This window comes from Atractosteus spatula, chromosome 11 (genome assembly GCF_055471065.1).
Source record: "Atractosteus spatula isolate fAtrSpa1 chromosome 11, fAtrSpa1.hap1, whole genome shotgun sequence".
Lineage (NCBI taxonomy): Eukaryota > Metazoa > Chordata > Actinopteri > Semionotiformes > Lepisosteidae > Atractosteus > Atractosteus spatula.
Genome location: NC_142716.1, coordinates 45812038 through 45837694, shown reverse-complemented (window position 1 = coordinate 45837694; position 25657 = coordinate 45812038). Strand labels below are relative to the sequence as shown.

The following is a 25657-nucleotide window of genomic DNA, read 5'->3' as shown; positions in this document are numbered from 1 at the left end:
TTTTTGTGAAGCTCTGTCCCTCTGTAACAAATTATTTTCAGATTGATTTTAAGAAACACAAGCAACAGTCTGTGTTAACACATACTGTAGAGTGGGATGACGCGGTTCTGTGGTACAGTACAAATGACAATACAGCTATTTGTGTGTGCAATTTTTACAATTATGAGAAATAATGAGCCAGTCTATGAAGGAGTTTTTTGTCAATGCGTGAAAAGAAAATCATGTCTATAAATATTACACAGCAGAAATGTTCAAGTTTAGCCCTTCCTCTTGCTTTAAACCTTGAAAGATAGAAATTCTTGAATTTATTTTTTTCCCCACATTTGTCTCACCAAAAGCTGTGGCAAAATGGACTTTGGTACAGAGAAGTACTGTATGCAAATTATATACAAGCAATACTGCCCTATGTACAATATTCCTCTGGCAGCAGAAGCCTCCTTTCACAGACTTCTTGTCTTTCAGGTGATGGCAAGTTTACAATTTTGTTCATAAACTTGTCAAATAAACATAAAAAGAAAAAAGGCTGATCCATCCGAGCCTAGGTTGGGCCAGCATCACAAAGCTTAGAAGCTTACAGCATTTTCCTCGTAAGAGTGTTGGTGTTTTTTTGGCCAAGATATTGCCTTGACGAGGCACAAGGGAGATGTCCACAGAATAAAATGAGAGAAACAGGAAAAAAAAATCTCATTTATTACTGAACCATCCTTTGCATTACATGCATTCATGAAGTAATTAATCTTCCTCGTAGTCATGCAATAATAAGGTTACATAATTGACTAGCTTTCAGTGTTATATAGTCCTCCTTAAGAGCAGAGGTTTCAGTCAGGCCTCACTACAGATCCCATGCATCTGTACGGGTCTATTCCCGGGCGTGCACACACTCGTACATACACACGCCCCCTCTTGCACTTAGTCTTCAAGTAATACATTATCTGGCCAAGAGACATCTTGTTTGCATATGAACAATAATCAAGCTCAAGAAGCTCAAATAGAACAGAAACTACTGAACATACATTGAGTATCCTTTGTTGCAATACACATGCGTTTCCCGATCCCAAACAAATTTGTGTCAAGAGTGAGAAAGACAGACAGCAAGTAAACAGTTTGCTGCTTCCACAGATATAATTTATATCTGTGTGACAGTTAGCTATTAACCTACTCCAAATAGAGGTTTTTGCTTCTAAAAACACTGCATTTGGATTCAGCAAAAATTTGTAAAGCTGCTTATATGCTATCGAACTACCAGGAGGCAGTAATTCTATACACGCAAATTACCTGCAAAGCAAAACAACTGTCTCTGTAAACCAGGGTCTTCATATTACAATCTGACAAGACCCCTGTAATAGCTTGTAATATTAAAAAATAAATGGATTAACAACAATTTAAAAAACAACAGGCTGAACAGGTCTGAAGTCATTTTGCTGACTCTTCCAAATAACTTCAGCAGATTTCATTCTTTCCTCCACCACTGTTGCTTGAAGTAAGAAAACAATTCGGAATGAGAAAGCTTAATGGTTTTTGATATGCTGATTATGTATACCACTTGCTTGAGGCTACACTGCATTCTGCAATACCAAGAGATTTTACAACTTCCTGAGAAGAAGCAAATCCTCTAGTATTTGCTGTGAGCTATTTTTATTTTTTTTTGCCAGTATACAGCAGTGATTTATTTGGTGGATGCTTTTATCCCAAGTGACCACTTGTACAACTGGTTATTTTGTTAGAACTTTAAAAATATGGGTGAAGTACCTTGCTCAAGGGTACGACAGCAGGGATTCACCTGGGATTTAACCCACAGTCTTACAGCGACAAGTCCAGAACGCCCTACACTGCTGCCCCTTGACTTGTTACAGTACATATCTCATCAATATGTACGCTCAAATCCTGAAATTTGAAATGAAATGAATAAGACCTACTTTTACAAAAGAAAATACAGGCTAAAGGGAAATTGGAAAAATAATATTTTCATGTTTAAAAACGGGATTGCACACTTAGCGCAAGTCTCAAATCACAGTCTGTGATTATCTATATGGCAATACACTACAGTAGGTAACGGTGAACTAGTTCTGGCTGACATTAGAAAACACAACATCTTTGGTAATTAATAATTAATCCAAGCACAGAAGGCAACTCAACAAAATCATCTAGAACTACAAATGTACAAATTTGAAGCCTCTCAATGCCACTCTGTCTAATCTTAAAATGGATTTCACTGATCAAACCATTATGTCAAGCAGTCTCATTCCTCAAACCTGTGTGACAAAGTAACTGTGGGGCCATGACAATGTGTTGCACTGGTGACAACGGCACGATACAGTCGTGCAAGTAAAGCTGATGAGTCCATCAGGTTGGTGGAGGAGTGGAGTGCGTGATCAAACCCAGATTTACACTAATTCCCCATCTCTCCCCTGATACTAACACTATCATGCTGGGAGCAGGCCATCCAAGCTTAATCAAAGAGGACCGACTTTACCATCACTTGGTAAATGATGACAGCACTGTAAAATTCAAATCAAAAGCATCTCACTGAATGCCTAACCAGGGACTTGTGAAAAATTGTGACTAAGTCTGTTAGATTTAATGTAATCAAAAAGAGAGGTAGAGTGTATGTTTTTGTTTAGGTTAAATCAGGCCTGTGGTACCTTCCACTAGCCTTTTTCTTTTTTAGCAAAAGGCAGAGTATTGTTCAATCCCCCTTCTATAAGGTATGAGCACAACAGTCCAGAGAGGCAGTCAGTCTTCAAACAAACAGCAGATTGCGAGAATTCACCCCTTGCTATAATTATAAACACTATCATATCTACTTTTAACACTCAATTAATTATGTCATTGATAAATAATGATTCATCAGTATGCATTTTTTCCCCACCAAGATCAGTGTTCTCTCCAGGACCGCACACACGCAAAAGCAAAAAGCATCCACACAACACAACCTTGAAACACAGAGCAAAGATCTGCTTAATCAACTGCCCAGGCAACCAGAGGGAATCTAAACATCAACCACAGCTTCTCACCACGCCTCATTTGGAAAGTACAAGGCTAACCCTAAGGCTTAATTTGCACGGCTCTTACTGTAACCCATTTTAAGATTTCACCTTCTGCATTCTTGTGGATACTATTTTAAAAACCTCAGTATGCACTATCATTCCTTAAGCACTCATTCCTTTACACCTGCAGCCCACAGCGCAGGAGGCAGTTCTTTACAATCTGGTGTTGAGAACCAGAAAGACAACTCCAAAATGATCCGATACCGCAACGCATCTCTTCTCTGAAAAACAGAGTGCTGTGGGGAAAAAAAAGTAACACTTCCGTGTGAAAAACAGCAGACAGAAAACACAGGAATTGCATAACTTACTTCCCAGACGCAAAAAAAACAAAATAATTGCTGTCCCCTCCCTGTAGTCTTTATAACAGAGAAAACCAAAACTGGCTCAGAAATCTGTACTGAATGCAGCAGCATAAATGTCTTCTTAAAAATCCATCAGTACACACATGCTCTCAGAGCTTTGTCACGTGAGTGGCACAGGTGTCACCACTCTTAACACCAGCACCAATTGCATTCTTAGATAGCTCAGATGTGTTACCTGTTTCCTGTGGGACATAAACTCCAAATGTAAGAACACCTCAGATTTCATTAGGCTTATTGTGGCGGTCTACAAAATCAAATCAAGTCGTTCCAAGCAGAATCTTTAAATCACCAATGAAACCTTTCTGTGTGCAAAAATCAAGAGTGGTACTGGATTCACACCAAAGAGGAATTAAATTGTCACATATTTCGGCTGCACCTGCTCCAGAGCACAGAGGAGTTGTACACTGCGGTATTACCTGAACTACACAGACTCTACTTGTTTCTACTGCCTTCTTGCACTGAGGCAGCCCTTTCATACATGAATGTGCATCCGTGCTGTGAAATTACTATTAAAAATTAAAATAACTTTAATTAAATAAGTGATTAAAAAACCCAGTCACCTACAGTCTTCCTTAAATGCTGTCTCCTACTTAATGCTTCTGTATTTATATATAAAATCTAAAATATATAGTGATTTTTTTTTTAGTTTTTCCATTTTGAAACCACACAAGAGAAACGTCTTCCATACGGATTAATAAATAATAAAATTACTGAACTTGACAAAATAAAATCCACACAACTTCATTAATACCTAGCTGTGGCCCCAGGGGGATGGGCAGAGAGGTGTTAGAGCAGCAGGACCTTTTATAAGGCTGAGGGAGCATTTTATGGTAATGTTGTTTTAATGAAGCTACTCGCAGGAAGAGGCCAGCCTTCTATGAGTTAACCCCCTGACTGAAAGCTACTCTAGCTTTCCATCCAGGTTACAAACCCAGTTTTGTGTGTTCAGTAATGTTCCATCGGTCCTTGGGGCACTGACAGTCCCCGCCCTCTGTTGAGTTTTTTTTCAGGTTCATGGATTACGATTGGTGCGTTAGTGGAGTAGTCCTGATTCGCTGGGGCCGAAGGGGTGGAGCTGCAAGCCTTCCTCAGTCTCCCAGGATTTGCTTGACAAAACTCGCCACATCTGTCTCTTTGGAGTCGTGAAGGGTGAAAAAAGGATGTTGCTGCAAGAGTAAAATACACACATAGGCAGACTGACGGAGGGACTAATAAAACACAGTTATATTTGACTAAGAGGGCATTTCAAAAATCTGCAGCTGTAGTGCCATTTTAAAAGCAACACTGGAGCAAGTCTGCCCTCTAGTGGGGAACTCAAAGAAATCCAGCTGCAAAAGCTGTGAATCATTATGCAATTTAAGAATTTCCACTCCTTTCCCTTCAGGGAACCAGCACAGAGTTCATTAAAGGCTGACACTCACCATGAGTTCTGTGTAGGTTGGCCTCTCTTTGGAATTCTTCTTTAAGCTGGAAAGAGAAGCCACATAAAGAAATGTTTATTTACTCATTTAATAACATTCACTTTCACTACACCATTGGCGTTTCCATTTGGGTTCAAAGCAGATTCTGACGCTTAATCTTTTACATATAAAACCAGCAGCAGATGGAAAATGGGACCATGCTGAGGTACTTGTTTTTATAAGGATGCCTTGGACATTGCTATGTATTTTCTCTTTTTTTTCCCCAAACCAGATGAAACAGCATTATTTAGGCTCTTGAAACCATTTCCCAATACGTCTGAGAGAATCACAGCATTTGGGGTTACTTGCGAGACATTACATTTCCATATATCCACTTACAATATTCACCTGCTACCACTCTTTGCATTGTCACCATTGTCACTTGTCTTTATCCATCCGATGGGGTGCAGCGTGGATGATTCACAGTCGCTTCTTTCTCCAGCTGTTCCACAGGCTGCAGTTACCACCAGCTTTGTCCACAACGTCACGTTGCCTATCCAGGTTGTTTTTTTCCTCAGCTGAGAATTCCCGACATCTCTTTCTAATGTGGCTTCTTGTCTTACCGCATGTCTGAAAAAACGCAACTTCCTTCTTTGCACAGCTACTGACAGTTCCTTTCCTGGCTCTGCTTCAGTGAGAACTTGCTGCTTTGTCTTCTTTGCTGGCCACGGCACACCGTACCTTTTCCTCAGGCGTTTCGTCTGAAACACATCTGTTCTTCTCTCCTTGTCCTTTCTTAATTTTCATGTTTCACAGCCCTGTGTTGCCACTGGTTATTCAGGCACTTCAATCAGGCTGCATTTTCGTCTGCGAATTCACATCTCTGCTCTTCCATATTGTTGCCAGCTTGGCAAGTACCGATATTCCCATTACCAGGCTCGTGTTTCACTTCCACATCCAACATCTTCTGTTGTACCGATCCCCCGCTATGTGCATTCACTCACGACTGCCAGCTTTTGTGTCATTTCCCTTCACATTTACCAAGCCACCAGTTACTTAGCATCATGGCTTTGGGCTTGTCATTATTTAGGCTTAATTTGCAATTTGAACCCCTTTTTACGAGCCTATTAAGCAGCTCCTGAAGGTCAGATTTCCAATTTTGCTTCAAGGGTAACGTCCTTAGTAGACCTCAGGTTATTCCTCCACTAACCCTAAAGCCACCTCTGAAATGATCCAATGCCCTTCTCATCAGATCTCATCGCCATTCAGATACTTAATCAAGATCAGTGACAGCAAGCAGACTCACACCTCTACCGATGCTATTTCATCATAGCTCTGTTTGGGCCACTCTTAGTCTCACCTTGTGTTTTCCTTTATGGACACAACAGCTGTACCAGGTGTGGTGGATATGCCACACCTGTAGCATTGCTATCCATATTTTGCCATGTACTATCGAATCAGAATACTTTGCACAAGCGGAGATACAGTGGTAGCTTAAACTCTCTCACTATGGTCAGGATGATGTTTAAAGATTCGGTTCCTTGTTCCTGTCCTTGGTCTAAAACCCATTTGTTCTTGAGCTAGTTCTGTTTCCCATGATTCTGTGCAAAACAACCTTTAGCTTGATCTTCCTTGCATGGGATACAAAAGTTATGGCTCTGTAATTGAAAGTTCAGTCAAATCTCCTTTCTTTGGCAAAGATACTTTATAAAAGTAATCTCCATCCATTCTTCTGGGCATTCTGTCTAGCCCCATATCACTGTTATCAACCTCTGTATCCTTTATAATACTCAATCACATACATTCCTCAATAGTTCTGACGAAGGTCAATAAGGTGGAGAAAACTAAATAAAAAGTTCTTGTTTTCTTCTTTTTCACCCAAATCAATTCTCGCCACGACCTGGATACTAGAGTATCCACTGCTCAACTTGTAGTAAGACTTATCAGCACGGTGTTAACAGGATAAAATTTGAATCTCTTTAAAAGACATGTTTTAGGCAGAGTGAGAAAATGAATCCAGTGATGCACAACATGTGTTGTAGCAATACTTACTGAACCTTGACTCTATAGCAAAGTTGAAACTAAATTTGCACGAGACCAGATGTTTTCAGATGGCAAATATGCTTTTCTAATTCCAGCTACGTGTCGGAAGAAAACGCGTCGGGGGCAGATCAAGAAGGTCGCCTCTTCTTTGGCAAACGATTAAGTCTAATAAAAATGAAAAGGACGCAGCAGACCCCTTCCAGTCTCCAACCCTTCCTCTGTTAAATTTGGACACAAAATACAACAAAAACAAACAAACAAAAAAAAATCCCTGTGAATTAGGATGTAATCACTGCTGGCGCATCCTGCCTACAAGAGACGAGGCACGGTGGCTGGAGTTACATCACACTGTGTTTCTTTTTTTTTTAAAGAAAAAATGGAAGGCAAGTGCAGAGATTGAGAAGTCAGGCTTGGTGCACATGGACCTGCTCTCTGCAGCAGCAGGCAGGAAGAGCGCTCGTCAGAGGGGTGTGGCTAACTGGCCTGGGGTCGCAGCACAGCAAACCGACCGCCGTTCTCCCCAGAAACCCCCCATCACTTAAGCAGGGTTGACTGTCCCTGCCCTCTGCTCACTGCCCTTCGTCTGTTTTCCAATTTTCACAGAATCAGTAGTGGTAATGCACAATACACAAGAAACAACACTCTTCTTTCCAGGATGCCTGAGTCACGATACAGGGAAGTTGTGTAATTAAAGCTTCCCACTACCTTTTCCCAAGTTAGTGCTAAACTACTTACATTTGCCACTAGAATGGTCGGCTAAAAAATGCAAAATTTTATACCTTTGCATTTTATAAACTCGGCACAAAGGCCACTTCATTTGCCTTTGCTATGAGCACTATTCTAGAAATATTGTTGGGAAGGCAAACTTGGAAAATAAAAGCCTAAATCTGGAGGAGAAGAAAAAGAATCTCAAGGACTATTTAAGAACATAGAAAGGCCGCATATGAGGGGAGGTCGTTCTGCCCTTCCAGCCTGTTTAGTATAGATTAGCTAACCGATCCAAGGATCTTATCCACGCCTCTCCGTCAGAAGCTTCAACAAAACGACTGGGCAGCTTGTTCCATATTCCACAATCTGGAGCAAGTTATTAAATGTACCTTCATGCAGTTTCTACTTGTGTCCTGTGGTTCACTGCCTAACCCAAAAGAAGTCCACTGGGCTGTCTGCCTTTGAGGAATATGAACACATGAATCGGGTTTCTACAGCCTGTTAGTGTAGGAGATTCCTCTAAACCCCAAAATGTATCTGGTGGCTCTTCTCTGGACTGACTCCAGAGCAGCAATAACCTTTTTTATAATGTGGTGAAGAAATCTGTACGATGTTCAAAAAAAGGTCTTGCTATGGTAGTGGACAATTGCAATCAATGGGTGTTGTTAAAATAGTACACGTTTATTGCTTTCCCAAACTGTCTACATGATATAAATGTTATGTGAACATAAAGATGTAAGTATTTCATAAGTAGTCTCTTCAAAATCAGCGTTTGCTATTTTGTATTTACAGTTGTTTTTGATACCTCTATGCATACCCTGTACTAGTTTACAGTAAATGTCATCTTCCAGAGGTTTGCCAACTAGATGAGTTTCCTCTGAATCTTTATGAATTTCTTTTGCCACTTCTATTAAAATACTCCTACTTTTGTTATCGTTTAACTCTATCGTCTAAGCAATGGTCTTAAAACAAATCCCCGTGACTCTGCACTCACCATATCTCCCTAATTTGAGCATTCACTATTTATCTGTACTCTTTATTAAAGAATTCTCAATCTAAACACACAACTTTCCCCAAATGCTTACTGCCTGCAATTAAACTATGATGGGGAAATACACCAAAGGCTTTCTGAAAATCTAAATGCACCGCATGATACACCTTATGTCCACCCATTACTGTTGTTGCTTGTTCAATTACGTCTGTGAAGCAAGACCTACCCTTTCTAAATCCACATTCACTATCTTAAGGGATCCTATTTCCATATAGGCAATCCACTGGTTTAGCTCTAATAATTGTTTCCATATCCCCATATGTAACAGAAGTCAAGACTCCTTAAGTCTGTAATTATCTGGTTCAGTTTTGACTCTTTATGTGGAGGTGGATTACATTAGCAACTCTGTAGTCCATCAGTACTTGTCTTGAGCAACTGGTAGGATGCCATCAGGCCCTGGAGATTAATTGATCTAGTCCCTGAAACATTACTGCGTCTTATCCTCTGCTGTGTTAATACTGTTTAATAAAGAACTTTGCCCTGCCACTGCCTGACTCATGCTGTTAATTTGTTCCTTAGCGAACACCTGAGTGTAATTTTTATTTAATACATTAGCCTTTTCCCTTTAATCGTCTAAAGGTTTCCGGTTATCATCTTGGACACATTACATTATCCATTACAGTTCTTTTGCCGCTGTACTACCGAGAAAGCTGCAGTTCCTTTTGCTTCCATTACTTTTCTTCTGAAGCTTTTTACAAAATGCTTCCTTTTTTCCTTCGTCCCATCTGATTTGTTGAACCACTTGGGATATTTTACGTCTGAATTACCCAATGTTAAATAAATCAGTTCTTTGCTTTAAGGAAAATCAATGTAATACCATTAACAACCTTCATTCACCACCAATTCCACTTCTGTCCTTTCCCATTCTACTTCTCTTCAGATCAGTCTCATTCCTTCAAAGAACTGTAAGCTTTCAATGTTTCGATTTAGACCAATTGCACAGTAGCAAGTTATTCATACTAGTTGAAAAACTAGAATTCAGATAAAAAAAGCTTTTGGTGAATATCAATATTTAGGCACATTCCAGACAAACTGAAAACACTGTAGAAAACTAAAAGCCCTTTGCTTTCCCAGGTGTCCCTTGGTTTTGCCTGAAGTGCCAAGACGGACCGAGTATGCAGCTACGTACCACTGGGAGGTGAAGTCCACAAACTCGGGAGAGAAGCGGTCAGCCGGGAGCTGAGGGGATGGCTCCTCCACCACCTGCTTGAGCTGCTGGAAGGGTGTCCCCCAGGAGTCGTATGGGAAGCGCAGGATCGCAAGCTCAATCTGGGAGCAATGGGGGAGAAGTTATTTAAGGGATGTCCAATTATCCGATTCCAAAGATGCAACCCAATGGTATTCCAGGGTGTAATAAAACATTAGCTTCCAACTCAAGAACTACAACCAATTTTAATTTGATAACTAAGGTATCCTACAAAATGGGGAGGAGCAAACCTGCAGCAGTTATCCATTAAAAGATGACTTTATACAATTTCTTGTATTAGGAATTTGTCTTTTTCGCATACCCCAACTTGCTTCTGACAAGGAGAGAAGCTTGGGGTCAGAGCGCAGGGTCAGCCGTTGTACAGCGCCCCTGGACCAGCTGGGGTTAAGGGCCTTGCTCAGGGGCCCAAAGGAGCAGGACTCCTCTGCTGGCCCTGGGAAACGAACCGGCAACCTTCCAGCCACTGGCGCAGATCCTGAGCCACAGAGCCACTGCACTAAGCCTTGTTGATTCAGCCCAGACACTAGGTTCGTATGTGTCTTCCAGAGTTTGTACAAAAAACATGGACAAACATGGCCATAGCATGAGGCATGTTGGACAGACAGGGACAAATCATAAAATCTGGAGCCACAGCTGAGAAAATGAAAAGAGGTCAAAGTGCCTACCATAGTGATTCCTAAACTCCAAATGTCCGACTTGACATTGTAGCCCTTCTGGTTCAGTTCTGGGTTGATCCTCTCAGGCTAGAAGAGAAGTCAAAGGAAAGAACATGTTAGCTTATTTTCTTTTGGAAGAAAAACTGGAACTGTCAGTTATTTATTACAATCCTCCCACCCAATCTGGAATGAGCTACTAGCTCAGCTCTCCATCAGTGTGTCCCACTCAGGAAATAAAGGGCCATGGCAATATGTTCACCTCCACAGCCCCCTGTTATACAGCATTTTCCAAGCACTACAGTGCATGACAGGAGTTAGTACTGACTGGAGGAGAGGCCTGTCTCTCATCACAGTCACTGCAAGCCTGCGGGCACAAGTCGCAGATGTGGCTGTGGCGTGAGTAATCCCAGCCCTACCCTGATGATACTGAGCCAATTGTGTGCTTTTACTTGGGGAATTCTGGTCACAGTCTTTTTTGTGACAAGAACCAGACACTAACTAGCAAGATCTAAGATACAGATAGTATAATAGTGACTAATAGTATACCTTCCTTCCCCATCACCTACTGATGGCATTACAAATTAGGTCATTTTTCTTAATTTTCATCTCAGATGCAGCCTGCCGCTAGCAAAATTACATTCTGACTTACCGCCATGTAGGGCTTACAGCCAGCATCCATGGTCTTGGCAACAGAGTCCACCAAGTAGCCACTGATCCCAAAATCACACATCTTGACCTGGCCCTGCGTGTTGATGAGCACATTGGAGGGCTTGACATCTGTTAAGAAAAAGCCGTTAAGAATCAGACCAATGGAGTCCCAGTGTGGTAGGCTATCTAGTGCTTTTTGGGTTGAGGTCATTTTAAAATTAAAATAAATTTCCTCACAATCGTGAATCTGATCATATAATCTAGCTTCAGGCGAGACAGAATGGCGACCTCTTATTTGTAACCATTCTAACAGTGGTTGTAATATACATATATATTATACAACAAACTTGGGCAGCAAATACTACCAGTGACTGAGAAAACACAACTGAATGAACAGCTGTCAATAAAAAAATACACAAAACCTTACCTCTGTGTATTACTGATAGGTTGCTGTGTAAGTGCTCGAGAGCCTTCACAATCTGTAACGAAAAGGAAGAAAGGGTTAAGTCCGAATACGGCACAGATACACTATCCTGTATAATATTTCAGCCTCACCGTGTCTAAAGTAGGCCCCCCACCACACCACCCCCCCTTTCTCCACCTTCCCAGTTACAAACACATCCTGTTACATAAACACTTCGTGTTTTACACACACAGCCGGACGGCCTAAATCTGGCAGAGGGGTGTAACTGAGCCTACATGCACATTCCACCCCACATTTTCAGTAATGACTTATTGTTTCTGTCCCGCACTGTACAAAGAAGCACCGCTGTGAAGTGTGATCTGGAAAGATCTTTAAAAGCAACAGATTTCTGTCCCTAAAAAACTTATTTTTTTAACCAGATCAAACACCAGAATGACAGAGAGCGATACCATGACAGTTTGCAGATCTGGATGCAAGAGTTCTGCTGTGTAGTTCTTGTACAAGTTTTGTGGGCTCCAGTGGACGAAATGCAACTGGTTGAACTGACAGCTCTTACTGGAAACTGGAAAGACTTCACCCACAGATTAATTCAAAGCTTGGCTGAGGCAAACTCCCCAAGCATCATTTGACTACAGCAATTCGGTTTGCCAGAAACATCTTGTGTCTTTCCAACATGAACCCACCAACGGAATGACTTTGCAGATGGCAGGTGGATCAAAGTTTTGGGTTAATCCCAGACCTAGCTTAATTCTGAACATGCAGAAAACTACTCCTAAAAATAGTTTTATAAACTATTTAAGCCATATGAAACGAAAACAAAAGCAGACTAAAACAATTTAGCCCAGTATATAATCATCTTCGTATTTTCCGGACAACGTTGGTCATTCCTCAGACAAGGTGGGCCCAGACCACAGTGTTACTTAGTTAAATGTAGCGTCAAATTATAGTGATGTTCTATTTTTTTGCAACTGAAACTTGCAAAACTTGCTACTTGATTGCTACTTGCACGGATGTGCAGGCACATACTCCAGAACATCACTAAGCTATTGAGAAATCCTGCAGTTACAAAGTACATAAAAGACGTTATGAATGAGAGGAGGCCATTAAGCTCACCTGGTAGTAGTTTTTTGATCCAAGAATCTCATCCAGTCATTTCTTGAAGGAACCCAAAGGATTGGATTCAACCAAACACATACCTGCATTTTGGTTTTCTCAATCAAAGCAGCTTTTGCCAAATTATTCAAATTTACCACTCAACAATAAACAGCATTTATTTTGCACCTTTAGAGCTTTGCACCTTTTCCCATATTTTGGAAATAAAAAAACAAAACAATTGAAGCTCACCGAGACAGTAATTTTTCCCAGGATGTCCTCAGGGATTGTCATTCCTTTCTCAATGACCTGTTTGTAGAACTTATCCAGAGAGGTATCCATCAGCTCCATACAGATCCAGACATCTCCCTGGAGCAGGCAGGAGGGTAGGGCCAAGTCAGTTCTAATTGCTCACTATCTATACAATATACATATATTTACATATACTACTTATAACTCCTGTGACTATGAACACTCAGTTCTGTATATTTCTTACAGCAAGACTACACAACGACTGCACAGCTTGTAAAATTAACCTAAGAAAAGCCTTGCTGGACAAGCAGTACAACTGAATGTTAAGGAACAAGTAAAAGGTTTATTCCCTGCTGAAAAGAGAAGAAAGAAAACACATCGTTTCAGCTGTGGAGCCTTCATTGGGTGTGCTCACAGCCACCACAGCCGAAACCTTGTGTTTTCTTTCTTCTCTTTTCAGCATGGAATAAACCTATTACTTGTTCCTTTGGAGCCTACGCATGCAGATGCAGCTACCCACCTGAATCAACTGAATGTTATTCTACTTCTCTGAGCTACTGTATGACAAGTCAATGACTTTATTACTCACATAGGACTACCACATATAGACCCTTTAGATGACATCATACCTCTCTGAAGAGAGCACCATAGAAGGTTACAGTGTAGAAACAATCCACTGTCCGCATGGAAATGTCAAGATCCATCAGCAGTCTCTTCTGCTCCTGGGTGTTCACAGTCGCTCGGATTCTCTGAGGAAACGGACACAGAGCAGAGAGCCTCAAGTATTAAGAAGCCTGGATTGGGTTTGTGGCCCCACTGAGACCAGCTCTGGTTCTATGAAAGGGGATGAAGTAATTTTTTTTGTGAATTTTAGGTTGTTTTTGCATTTTTGCTGGCCATTTCCATGTGTAAGCTGGCATAATGTAAATGTTAATTATAAATACAATTCTAAAAAGAAAGATGAAAGCAGGAAATTATTTAATTTTGTATATGTTCTACCTGTAAATCCCTACATTGTCAAATGAAAAGTTAAAAAGACAGGAATATGAGGGGATGTATGGGTACAGTATTGGTATCAGTATATGGCTGACTAATTCTTCTAAGGCTCCATCTCAGATGGCTGCACTATGGGACTGATCACACAAAACTGTTGTTTTCTGGGGAACCAGTTTGAAGCTCCACAGTCAGCTTCCTAAAGTACTTCAAAAGAACAAGAAGAAAATAAAATAACAGGAGAATTTCCAAAACATCTCATGACACATGTGAGTTAAAAGTAGCAGCCAGGGAAGCTGGGACATAAAACAGTCAAGTCGGCATCATCGCTGGACGGTAGCAAGTGTCTCAGTCAGAGTAACTGTTTAACTCCATGCTCACCCTGAAACCATGAGGCAAGACCGGAATTTAAAATTGCCCTTAAACTGAAATAAATTAATATGTAAATTAAGCAATACACCTAGTAATTAATGTGTAAATTAAGCAGCACACCAGCAGATGAACAATGGTACTTAATGACTGTGCACTGAAAACATGTAATACCTACCAGCTGTTCTTTATTCCTGAACACTGATCAGACTAAATGACTTATCAGTGTTACCAGTTGGGGTCACTGTATGTAGGCTTTACTTCCTATCCCTTGCATTATATGAACAACTACTGTATTGAAAAGTGGACAAAAAAGTCCATGTACTTATAATCTTCCCTACCAAGGTCTGACTTCTGCCATCATTTACATCCGGGATTTCAGTTTATTCCTGCACACAGCAGGATGTGTGCTCAGTGTTCCTCCACCTGCAAGCACATTCACGGATTTTGGAAAAGCTCTGCTCGTGGTGCTGCCAGTGGTTCATGCAGTAAAGGTTACTGGTTCAAGCCTGGGCTGTCATTAGCAGAGGAGGACCAGGATTCCTCAAGCAGGTGCTCTCCATTGGCCAAATTCTTCCGATCTCCAATGGACTTCAGGCAGTCATGATATCCCTGTTGGCTTAATTGCAAAAATCGCCCTCGGGACTTGCAGAGCAACTGTCAGCTTGCAGTGACGTCAGGAAGGGCTAAATCACTCTTGCAAGTGGTGCCAAGTCTCCTGTGCAGGCACTGGGGAACTCTCAGTGTGAAAAACGGTAACTGTAGAGTGCAGGCTGCAGAAAAACACGCATGTATCTGCTTCCCATGTGGATATGAGATTTGCAGCCAGCAGCATAGCGAGCTATTTTACAATTAAGGACTACAAAATTGGGCATTCAAATCTGCGATTATGACAAGAGCTGGAAGCCTTTTACAGTGCAAAGGAGCACAACTCAAAGGCACACGTCCTTATGCCAGTTTCTCTCAGACTCCATGTGGAGAACGCCTCCCTCACCTTCACCGCCATGATCAGGCCGCTGGGCACGTGCCTCATCTTGTCCACAACTCCGTAAGCCCCTCGCCCCAGCTCGCTTATCTGCTCCAGGTCATCGGCTTTCACCACAAAGTTCTGACGAGAGAGAGAGACCCCAGACTGTACTCACAAACATAGGGAATAGTCACTGACAGACAGCTGACTCAGAAGTCCACAACAGCAGGCTTCGCGTTTGCAAGAATTGAACCACAAGATTAACTTGTTTTGAAAATTAAAAAAGCAATTTTATTTCACTCCCAACTTGTTAGTAATGTTACAGTGCATTGATGAGTATTCAGCTCAAAGAACATTTGGTTGGTTTTTCATTGACACTGGATACATTGTACCAAACTGATGCAACAAGACTTATTCAGAACAGCAGGGGCAGGAAAAAGCAGTATTAAACAGAGTGTTGTCAACAACAGTCTAGGCTTTTCAATAATTTCCACAAAGACTAAAAAAAAAATCAGAACTTTTTTAACCTTACAAAAATAGCTGTGGTTATGCTGAATTTGAGCTAATTGTACAAAAACCAACTGCTGAAGTCTTTGTTTTTGCCCATGGAAAATTCCATTTATTTGATGAGTTTTAGATAAATATTTTTATTGCTCAGAAACCGAAAGGAATAAAGAACATTCCTGTCAGCCTATAATCAGCGCTCTTCAGTTTTGGATTAGAGATCAGCAGAGCATTATTACTGAAAAATGTTTAATTTGAGAAGAGCTGTTTAGAACAGGGGTGATGAGGTTTTTATACATAAAGCCCTAAACACAGAAGTAAAAATTATAATAAAATACTTGCCAATACTGTTCCGGGAAACAAAATTAAATTGCGGGCTCTTCATATGGCACTTCTTTATAAAGAGAGTGTTCAGGCATACAAAAAATGCACACTAGAGTTGGAGGACACAGTTGTGACCACATACAGTACAAACAAGAGTATGTTCCCACTGTGTTAGTCCTCCTGGCTGCAGACTGACTTCCAGCCCACTTGATGGCTTACTGAAGCCATAATAAAACTTATTGTTCTAACCTTGACCATTCGTTTCCTGTCATGTTTCCCATTTTTTAGCCATTCCACAAACCCATTGCCAACATATAATCGATCAACCAAGCAGATCATGGAACTCCAGTTCATTTCTTTGTGCTTTGTCTGCCAAAAATCATTATTTCTATTTTATGATATAACAAAAACTTTGCGGGGGAGGGGGAAAGAAACAGTTGGCTCAGAAATGGGGTTACCATTTAGTTCGATGTTTGAATTAAGTTTACTAATTTAAGTTTTAATTTGAATAAGAAAACGGCATAGAAGGAATCATACCTTCTCCCCAATGGTCACGCAGGCTTTGGAATCCAAATCTCTTGGTGCTCTGGAGAAGGAAAGCACAGTTAAAAGAATCCATTCTGCCCAGAAAGGGCTGCTGTGTAGCCTGTAATACCTTGTTAAAGAGACCAGAAGTCCAGTCCCTTGGTATTGTCTGCTGCCCCCTTACTCACTATAAGGAAATACAACACAGTAACTGCCCCTCTGCTTTGGTCCAAAGCATGTGTGTCAGCGTGCCTGTTACCCGCACCGTTAGGAAAGGCCTTCAAGGTCACACAAACATTTCCAAGAGGATAATTAATAACTTAAAACCCCACCTCTATTGATTACAGGTTCTACATTCCCATACTTGTACAAAATGTCTATGGCTCTATAGAACTGCCTATGGCACTCCAAGAAACTGTATAACTGGGACTGTATAACAGACATAACAAACCTGTAAACTATGATCTACCTATACAAACAAATAACATGTGACATTTATTAAACAAATTATGTGTATATTACACGATTATACAAATTCTTATGTTAGCTATACATTACATGTACTAAAAACCTAAAGAGGGGTCTTACGCTGCAGGAGCAGGAGGCTGTTCAAACACTTCCTTAGAGAGCTTCAGACCTGGGTTCTTCTTCTTACCTGCCGAAAAAGAAGAGAGAAACCCAGTAAGAATAGGGCTCCACAAAACACAATGAAACAAGCCTGTATTGCAGGTCTGTGCTTTTTTATTGAAGAAACCCAAGTGTACACGCCTTCATGGAACAAAATCAGTCAAGTGTGTGGATATTAAACCAATTTTTCAATTCATTTGCATACCATCCAGGACACATTTCTGTTAAATTTTAAATACTAAGTAATTAAAGCCAGAGGACATCAATTCAGGGTCCCAGCATATTTTACACCCCCACTCCCCACCCCCCACACACATCAAACAATTTAACAACTTAGAAATAGTTCCGTGCAAGTACACGATTCTTGATAGTTCAGGCATCTGTATATTTACTGTAGGTTTGTTTACATGAAATGAAAACCAAAACGCAGAGCCTATAGATAATTATGCAACTTAGGCTTGCATAAATACTAAATAATAATTAGAAATAGGTATGCAACTTGCATAGATTGTAGTTTAAGTAATTAAAGCATTCTGTTGTTCTGCACTATTGGCTATGATCTCCAGCATTCATCAGGTACATCACAGTCCAACAGTAAAAAATGTACTTGGGCCCTTGGGAAAGCCCTAACCCTCTTTTCTGCCTGCCAGACAATGCCCTACATCGGAAACGTTAAACCTAATAAAAATCCTAACATCAATCTGATATGAATTAATTGACCTTTATGAGATTTTTGACAGAAGACAACTTGGTCAAGTAAAGAACAAATACCAATGCAACGCTTAAGGACTTCCAACAGCAACATACACACCTTGCCAAGGCCATCAATGAGATGCCTCAGCCATGTACAATCTGTTATACAGCACCAGGGAGCATACAAAGACCCACCAGTCCCATCAGGGCTTGAAAAATGAGTGGTGCAAGACCCTCTGTGCTGATTAAATGCTTTGCATCGATATCCTAGCCAGTAATTTCCTCCATAAATGTGCTATTATCAATAACTTGAAGGCTATTGTGTGTCAGGGTGCTCTGGATAACTGCAGGGCAAACTCCCAATTTGCCATGGGGAAGAGGCATTACTGGCCACATTGACCCTGTAGCCTCCTGTTCCTGATAGTCACAAGGGCATATTGAAAGGGACACTTGTAATGTTACACTTTTTTAGATTTCCGACAGAAACTTCTGTAAGTTACTGTGCAGACACAAACAGCACATCCCTTTCAGCCCCATTATTTGCAGGGTTCCACATGATCACCTGCGGAGGATACGGTGGAATTTTTTTCTCTTATCCCCAAAAATCCATGCGTTTATACAAACAGGAATTATTATTTTTCTAATCCGTGAAATGTCCCTTAATTGAGTTTCTAGACAGATGCTCAACGTCACCTCTTTCGTTAGTTTAACCCAGAGCTGGCAAGAAGGTTCACAGCCACACAACGACTCTCGGGGGATGAATGATGCAGTGAAAAAAGCACTGGTAACTAACCAATACATATAATTACAAGATAATTGGCATTCAACAGCACTAACGGCGCACAGCCTACTCAAACGCCACCCGTCCCTCCCTCTGCCGGATGGCTAACTGCACTCACAGGAATTTTCCAAATTCCACACTTCACCGCCTCATGTTTCAAGACAAGATGGAACACGCTCAGAGTAACAGCAAACAGCTTTCATCCTAAGAGGTTACATCATGCCACTCACTGGAACCATGACTTTAACACTATCAAAACACACAGCAGACGCATACGCTTTGATGTTTACCAGCTACAGGACACTGGGATTCCTTCAGTTTTTTTTTCCCCACAAGAGGTCATTTAAACTGAAAAAAACAAGAACCCACTGGGGAAAGTGAACAGACCTTGCAGGCACTCTAAAAGCTGAAAGAGTGCTGCAGGACACTGCTGGTGACCTGAGAAAACATTCGATCCCTCTACTCACATAGCATTGCAAAAGCTAGGCAAGAATCGTATAACATGCTTAACTACAGAGAAAGAAATCAATTCAAGGATAACATAATCTACCTATGGGAGCACTAACCTAAGTGTGCTTTAAGAGGAACCAACAGAACAGGTCTGACAAATGGTGCAAAAACTGGTATCAAATATTTTAAATCACTTCTTTTTTTAAAAAAAGATTTTCATTTAGTAATAGGAGACAGAATTTCACAATTTACAAACAGGACATCTCTTTATTATTTATTCTCTAATTATTCTTTAGTCTCTATTAAAAATTAAATGTAACAGGTATTTAATACTTTTTTGTCTTCAGTTTTCCTCCAATTAGCACTCCTAAATATCAGCTCTGCAATATGTGTTCCTAAAAATTGCTTTCTCCATTGTAAGCATGAGAATATTTTTATTCAAAGATGGCAAATAACAATATGACACTGCTTGGAAATAAATGCCATTCAGCGATCCTTGCAAGTTTTCAAGCAGACATGCAAATAATACAGAAAATATTTTTTAAAACCTACAACACGTGCTGTGCAAGGCATACGCTATTCATTTTAAAAAGAGGAATATACAGAAACTGTGTTTCTGAAGGGATCATAGACAGCCATTCAGGTAAAATGCTATGATGAGCAGAGCAGGGAACATGGCTATCCCCTCACAGCAATGCTGCAGCAGCAGGAAACTGCTGCACTGTCTCTGGTAATGAGAAAAACAGGGCCTTGATTCAGCCCGTTCTGTCTGCTGGATCATTTAGTTTCCTGGCATTGGTTCATCAAACATTGTCTCTCCCACGCCTAGAACCAATCCAGACTCCTTCCCTTTAAAGAGTCCCTGCCCTCTCCCCCTCTCCTGGCCAGTACTGGCCGCTACTCAGCTCGGAATTTCAGGAATTTTGAGAATGTTTCAATGGAATTCCAGGACTGTTTGGAGGATGATTCAGAGATGGGTGAAAATAACCCTTTAAGTTCTGACACTTTCCTAATGTGGACCTCCAGAATTACACTAGTAACTCTTGGGCGTGCTACCAGTGTTTCAGCTGGATCAAAGTGCTCGGCTTTCTTGTTTCGAACCTTGTCAGACTTAATACATTACCATGCTGCACAAGTCAAACATTTGTGCTGCAATACTGCTTCAAAACACAAAGCACGCAGCTCTTCAATATTAAACCAAAATACTGCACTCAAAGACTTCAGGCCCCTTAGATAGAGCTGTTAAGATATTTCTTTAGGAAAAGGGAGGACATTAGCTCACACCCTGCTTCACCTTTCAGATTTTAATGAAGTACAGCAGCAGCATTGTGCTATGAACATTCCTTAAATAAAAAGAACTGACTGGGGGTAAAGTATTCACCATTAGCTGAGTACGTTTTGTAGCTTGTCTTACATTCAGAAGAGCTTCAGACCAGTTTGTTTTTTTTATTTTTTCCTAATTATTTTGATTATTATTTCTTTAGTGTGAGCCTTTCAGAACTCTATTCCACAGTGTTTTTAAGGAAGAATAAACACATTGGAGGTGCTAAGACACACTCACTGTTAACTATGGAAAAAATGTATTTTCTCCAGTTGATACACACTGGTTAAAATTTGTTGGGACACTGCTTGCAATACGGTTATCACAACATACAACTCCACATTTCTGCCAAGTTCTACAACAAAACATATCAGAAAATCTGCCCTCTTCCTGTATAGCTAGAAGAAGCCATCAACATAACTGTGAATTACAGCTTGCCCAACAGTGACATTAAAACAGCCTAAACTGAATCTACACTAGACATCAAGACTGCGCTATTTATTGCCTGGGTAGAGCAACAGGACAAAGTTCATCTTCCATCCTGGTGCATCAACAAGTGGTTTTAAACCGGCCACTGACAACCTACTTCCTATTCACCTGCTTTGCGCCAGTAATGAGCAAGATATTGCAATATAGACTGCAAATATTCAACGAAACTCACTTAAAGGTACCTTTGACTAATTAGCAACTTAAACATTTATTTTCATGTTTGTTCAGGTCTCTAAGTAACCACACTATTTAGTATGAAAAATGTTTTTTTTTTTAAATATTGAAAGCGTTTTAACAAGGACAGAACAAAAAGGAACCAGAGTGCCCTTCCCCATCACCGCAGTTCTCGCTAAAAAGAGAGGGAACACTGGATCGTAGCTGTTTTAGAATGCTTTCTGCCAAACCTTTATCTGATTAATATATGAAAGTGAACAACTTTACATATCAATGTTGTAGACACAATGTTGCAATGAAGAGTTGAAGCACTGCAGCTGTCTTTATCACATCACATCACAAGAGAAACCGATCATTAGAATCAGACACTGGGTAGTTTGTCAAATGCTCATATCCCTGCACACAGAGTAGGCATTTTGATTGCATGTCTGTTTTTCTTCAGAGTTTTCTATATCCCTTAGTGCTGCACACAGATGCAACCACTGCCATGCCATGATGCACCCTGGGGTCCACAGCCTGCTTAACATACGCAAAGCAGGAGGTATCTTCTGGATTACCAGGACAATACACTTAACAATTCTACTGTTATTGCAGCAGAAAACTGCTATAGACCGGGGGCATGGTCAACAATGGGCCAGTGGAAAAGGGGGGATTTAGGATCTCTGCAGCTGAAACAGAGGTGATTTGCATGACAAACATCACAATTGTGCAGTTCAGTGGTTAGAGAGCACTGGGTTGCAGAAAAGGCAACAGTGAATTGAACACATTGGTTCCAACAGGCTGCAGTTCAGGAGACAATAGGTCAGAGGAAGCAAGAGCTGCAAGAGCTCCAGTGTTAATGTTACTTCATATATGCCAACCATTCATTAAGGCACACCAGGCAAAGAGTGTGTCAGACACAAATCCACAACATGTCCAGAGTCTTCTTCTCTCCTGGGTTAAAACAAGTATAAAGACTACCATAATTATCTTGTCTAGTCTAACACTGTAGCCGTACTAATGGGGGGCGAATTTCTAAATGTTTGTCCTTTTGCAAAACAAGCGCCCAAGACACTACAATTCATGTACAGATGGTTGAAACGATGTATAAAAGCACATCTCCTAAGCAATCTCCACGCAGATTCCTCAGGACTGACTGCATAACGTGCAAATACCTGCAGACTCCGAAAATCGCCGATTGCGCTGGTGAATTTGTACGACATATCGCCTCAAAAGCGTGCATTACGTGAACAGATGTAACAAAGACGTACATTACATGGATCTTTAAAGTAAAGCTTTCATTCCCTGGTTTCTGCTGTTTGTCGTCTTCTGGCATCGGTTAAGAACAGACAAGAAACGATACACGATTATCTTTTGACAAACTGAATTAATTAACGTTTCTGCCTAAATTACACATTTGATGTGCGCGCCGTCATACCTGAAAGCATTTTAGTACAGCCGTTACACGTAACGTTACGTCTAATAGTAAACGCAATTAAACAGCAGAGAAATCTTTCCAAGGCTCATTACATACTTTTTCGTTTGATACTGAAACACCGATATAAATTCAATAAAATAGGCGAAAATACTTGAGATTAATCTTATTGACAACTGCCAACAGCATTCGATTTGACCAGGCGATTCCAAAAAACACGAAATCGCGTACAGTACGTGGCCTCCCATCGTTTGAACGATTACACGACGTTGACTGTCGTGACCCGCAGTGCCAAGGCCATATCTATCAATGGCATTGTAGTAAAGTGATATATATCTAAATAAAGGTATAAGTATTATTTGGAATTACAAGTAATAGTTCATCAGATAGCTCTATCCCATTTTCCTAAGTTGTATGAGTCACCCGGCGGTTATAGTTTTGGCGCCAGAAAGATGAACTATGCACAGAGAGAAAGATGTCAGATCGGTAGTCTAATGTTCTGTACAAACAAACTAAACTTTAATATATAGTTCATTGTTCCACACCCGCCTCCGTGTCATTCTTTGCTTCATGTGAAGATACAACATCTTATGGGGGGGTAAAACATAGTCTTATTATCTTTATCACGCCCAGATAAAGAGCACCACCTTCAGAGACCAGATCATCAAATTAGGCCACATTTGGAGAAAAAAAAGAAATCAAGATAACTTTTTCCAAGGGAAAAGGCATTAATCACCACATCTCTAACCACGTATTTGAATTTTAAACGGTGTTATTATTATTGTTAATAGCTTTTTAATGCTTGAATTAATAACCTCCATTTATATTTTATTTCCTACTTGAGATTTATTCTTTTTTTAACCTTGTGAAGGCCTTTGCATTATTTCTCTGAAAAAAAGGGCATCAGTCACCCTCCTAACGTACTGTACCTTGGGAAACATCTGCCCACTTCTTATAACTACACAGTCATACTGATTTGAGGGTTTATTATAATAACGGTGGAAAACTGCCGCTGGTATTTTGTAAAATGTGGAATACCCCTTATTAAAGCGAAAACTTGACTGGAATAGTCCGAAATTACCGGAACGTTATTTTTATATAACTTGCGTTGTTTAATTACAGTTTTTCAACAGCGATAAACCAAACATGTTATCTTGTCTCCTAAGAGCGGTTTAGAACAGCAGAAGAGCTGCACGTGGCTAAAGGGGTGCTATCGATCACCCTTTAAACTATTGCAGAAAAACCTATAATTCCTTTCAACCAAGGTGTGCGGCAAACAGCAGTAGCACCGACTATTACACGAGTTGGGTGGACTACTTCTGAGTGCACGGTTTTAAATCCTGTGCTTGGGGCTTTTGCACTGGTTAACACAGTATGTGACCACATGGGCTGTAGCTACAATCCCGTGGCTTATTCACTGAACACCTCCTTGCCACTTGTTGCTACTTGCTGTAGCGCCCGGGTCCTCCTGCGAAATGGGGGTAAAAAATACTTGGAAAAAAATAATACTTCTACGAAGTAGGTGCGCATGTGCAATATCTACGGTGCAACAGATTGACCTCAGAAGGCGACTGACATAACAAATACTAACATCACCACAAAGGAGAAAAGTATTTTTCACAATTCATTAAATTAATACAAAATCTCAATTATGCGTTTATAGGCTATTGTGGAAAGGCGACTTTATTTTCTCCCGGGAGCAATGTCCAGGTAAATTCCCAAACCCCACAAAAACACTGAACGTTGCATGTTGCTCAACCCAGAACAAAACAATTACAGTAATAGGGCAGTACCGTTTGTTCGGAATCAAAGATGTGTTTTGCATAGTCACATCTTGCCCATTTCAACAGCAAGTAAGCACACCACGCATTTGTGAAAATATCAGTCTATAGCTTGTTTCATGCAGTTTCTTTCCCCATCATTACAACCTTCGTTCTGTATAAGGTACATAATAAATAGTGCATATGAAAATTTATATTACTGCGGCTTATTTTTTATTGCAGACGCCGATTGTGTGTGCCTATTCCTCAAAGTGTTTAGAAACAGTAGACGTTAACTGCAAACCAGCTATTTTTAGCACGTTATTTTTTTTTCAGGAAAGTCTACCTATTTATTACAGCAGGAAAAAAGCTTGGAAAAGGAGACGTTTAGACTACAGAAAAGAGAACAAAAAGCAATTCTCCATTGCGTGCACACTAAACTAGCGATATAAATGGGAAAAACGACTCATGCATTATTTTTAAGATGCTTGCGCAAGTTGCACTTCCAACTGTTTAAAGTAGGTGTTTCTTTCCCCCCCGACGAAATCCTTATCGATACACACTGGAAGTACATTTCCAATCAGTGCATCTTGCAAAAATAAGCACATTTGTCGAGCAAAGTTTAAATTAATCATGTACAAAGATGGTCCTTACGTATAAAGATTTATTTAGAGCGTTCCACATATTTGTATATTTGCACGCACCACGCGAGTCCCAATTGTGCAAAACGCAAGACAGGCGCCCGTAATCCTGGTAAAGAAGAATGCAAATAACGTCAATATACAGCTGAACTACTGCAAGCATCGTCTTACCAGGAACTCTGCAGAAGGGCAGCTCCTGAACAGGAAATGCAACTGACCCTTTTAAACCCTCAAACTTCAAAATGCATCAACCAACGTTTAAGTGCAGCAATGCACTTTGCAAAGATTGCAGTCTTAATTGCATCTCGATGGTTTTGCACAGATCACTTTTAATATTCTTACCTCCCTTTGGCAGAGACATTTCCCCTTTGCTTTGATGAGGGGGAGGGGAAGCACAAAAGACTTTGCCTTCTCTCTCTCTCCCTCCCTCCATCTCTCTCGCTCTGGAGCTTCAGTGGTTTGCTTTGCAACAAATATGCAAAATACAGGCTCCGATCTTCATGCAACTGGAGTGTTTTTGCCTCTGGATTGCAGGTTTCCGTGCAGAGAGCGCGAGAAGAAATGCACACCTTGCAAAACAAGCTGGAAAGGGGAATTTTGCAATTGCACTGCAAGGAAAGCTCAGCTGCACTTACATGATGGGCCAAGGCTGGCAGCTGAAAGCTCCAAACTTGGATCAGTGAGAGTCTGTGTGAACAAACGTTCTTCCTGCTGCGCAGAGCGTTATGGGAACTG

General features: G+C 40.7%; 1 protein-coding gene across 1 annotated transcript; it reads right to left on the bottom strand.

The window, feature by feature from the left end:
• Window positions 1-1715: 1715 nt before the first annotated feature.
• Window positions 1716-25586, bottom strand: map2k6 (mitogen-activated protein kinase kinase 6). Its single transcript, XM_088928023.1, has 12 exons — window positions 25265-25586; window positions 17161-17227; window positions 16585-16633; window positions 15247-15360; window positions 13520-13639; window positions 12891-13007; window positions 11550-11601; window positions 11124-11251; window positions 10484-10561; window positions 9741-9880; window positions 4831-4876; window positions 1716-4575 (listed from the first exon to the last, which is right to left on the bottom strand). Exons 1-12 carry the CDS (start codon window positions 25353-25355, stop codon window positions 4498-4500), a joined length of 1080 nt encoding a protein of 359 aa, XP_088784149.1. The 5' UTR covers window positions 25356-25586; the 3' UTR covers window positions 1716-4497.
• Window positions 25587-25657: the final 71 nt, after the last annotated feature.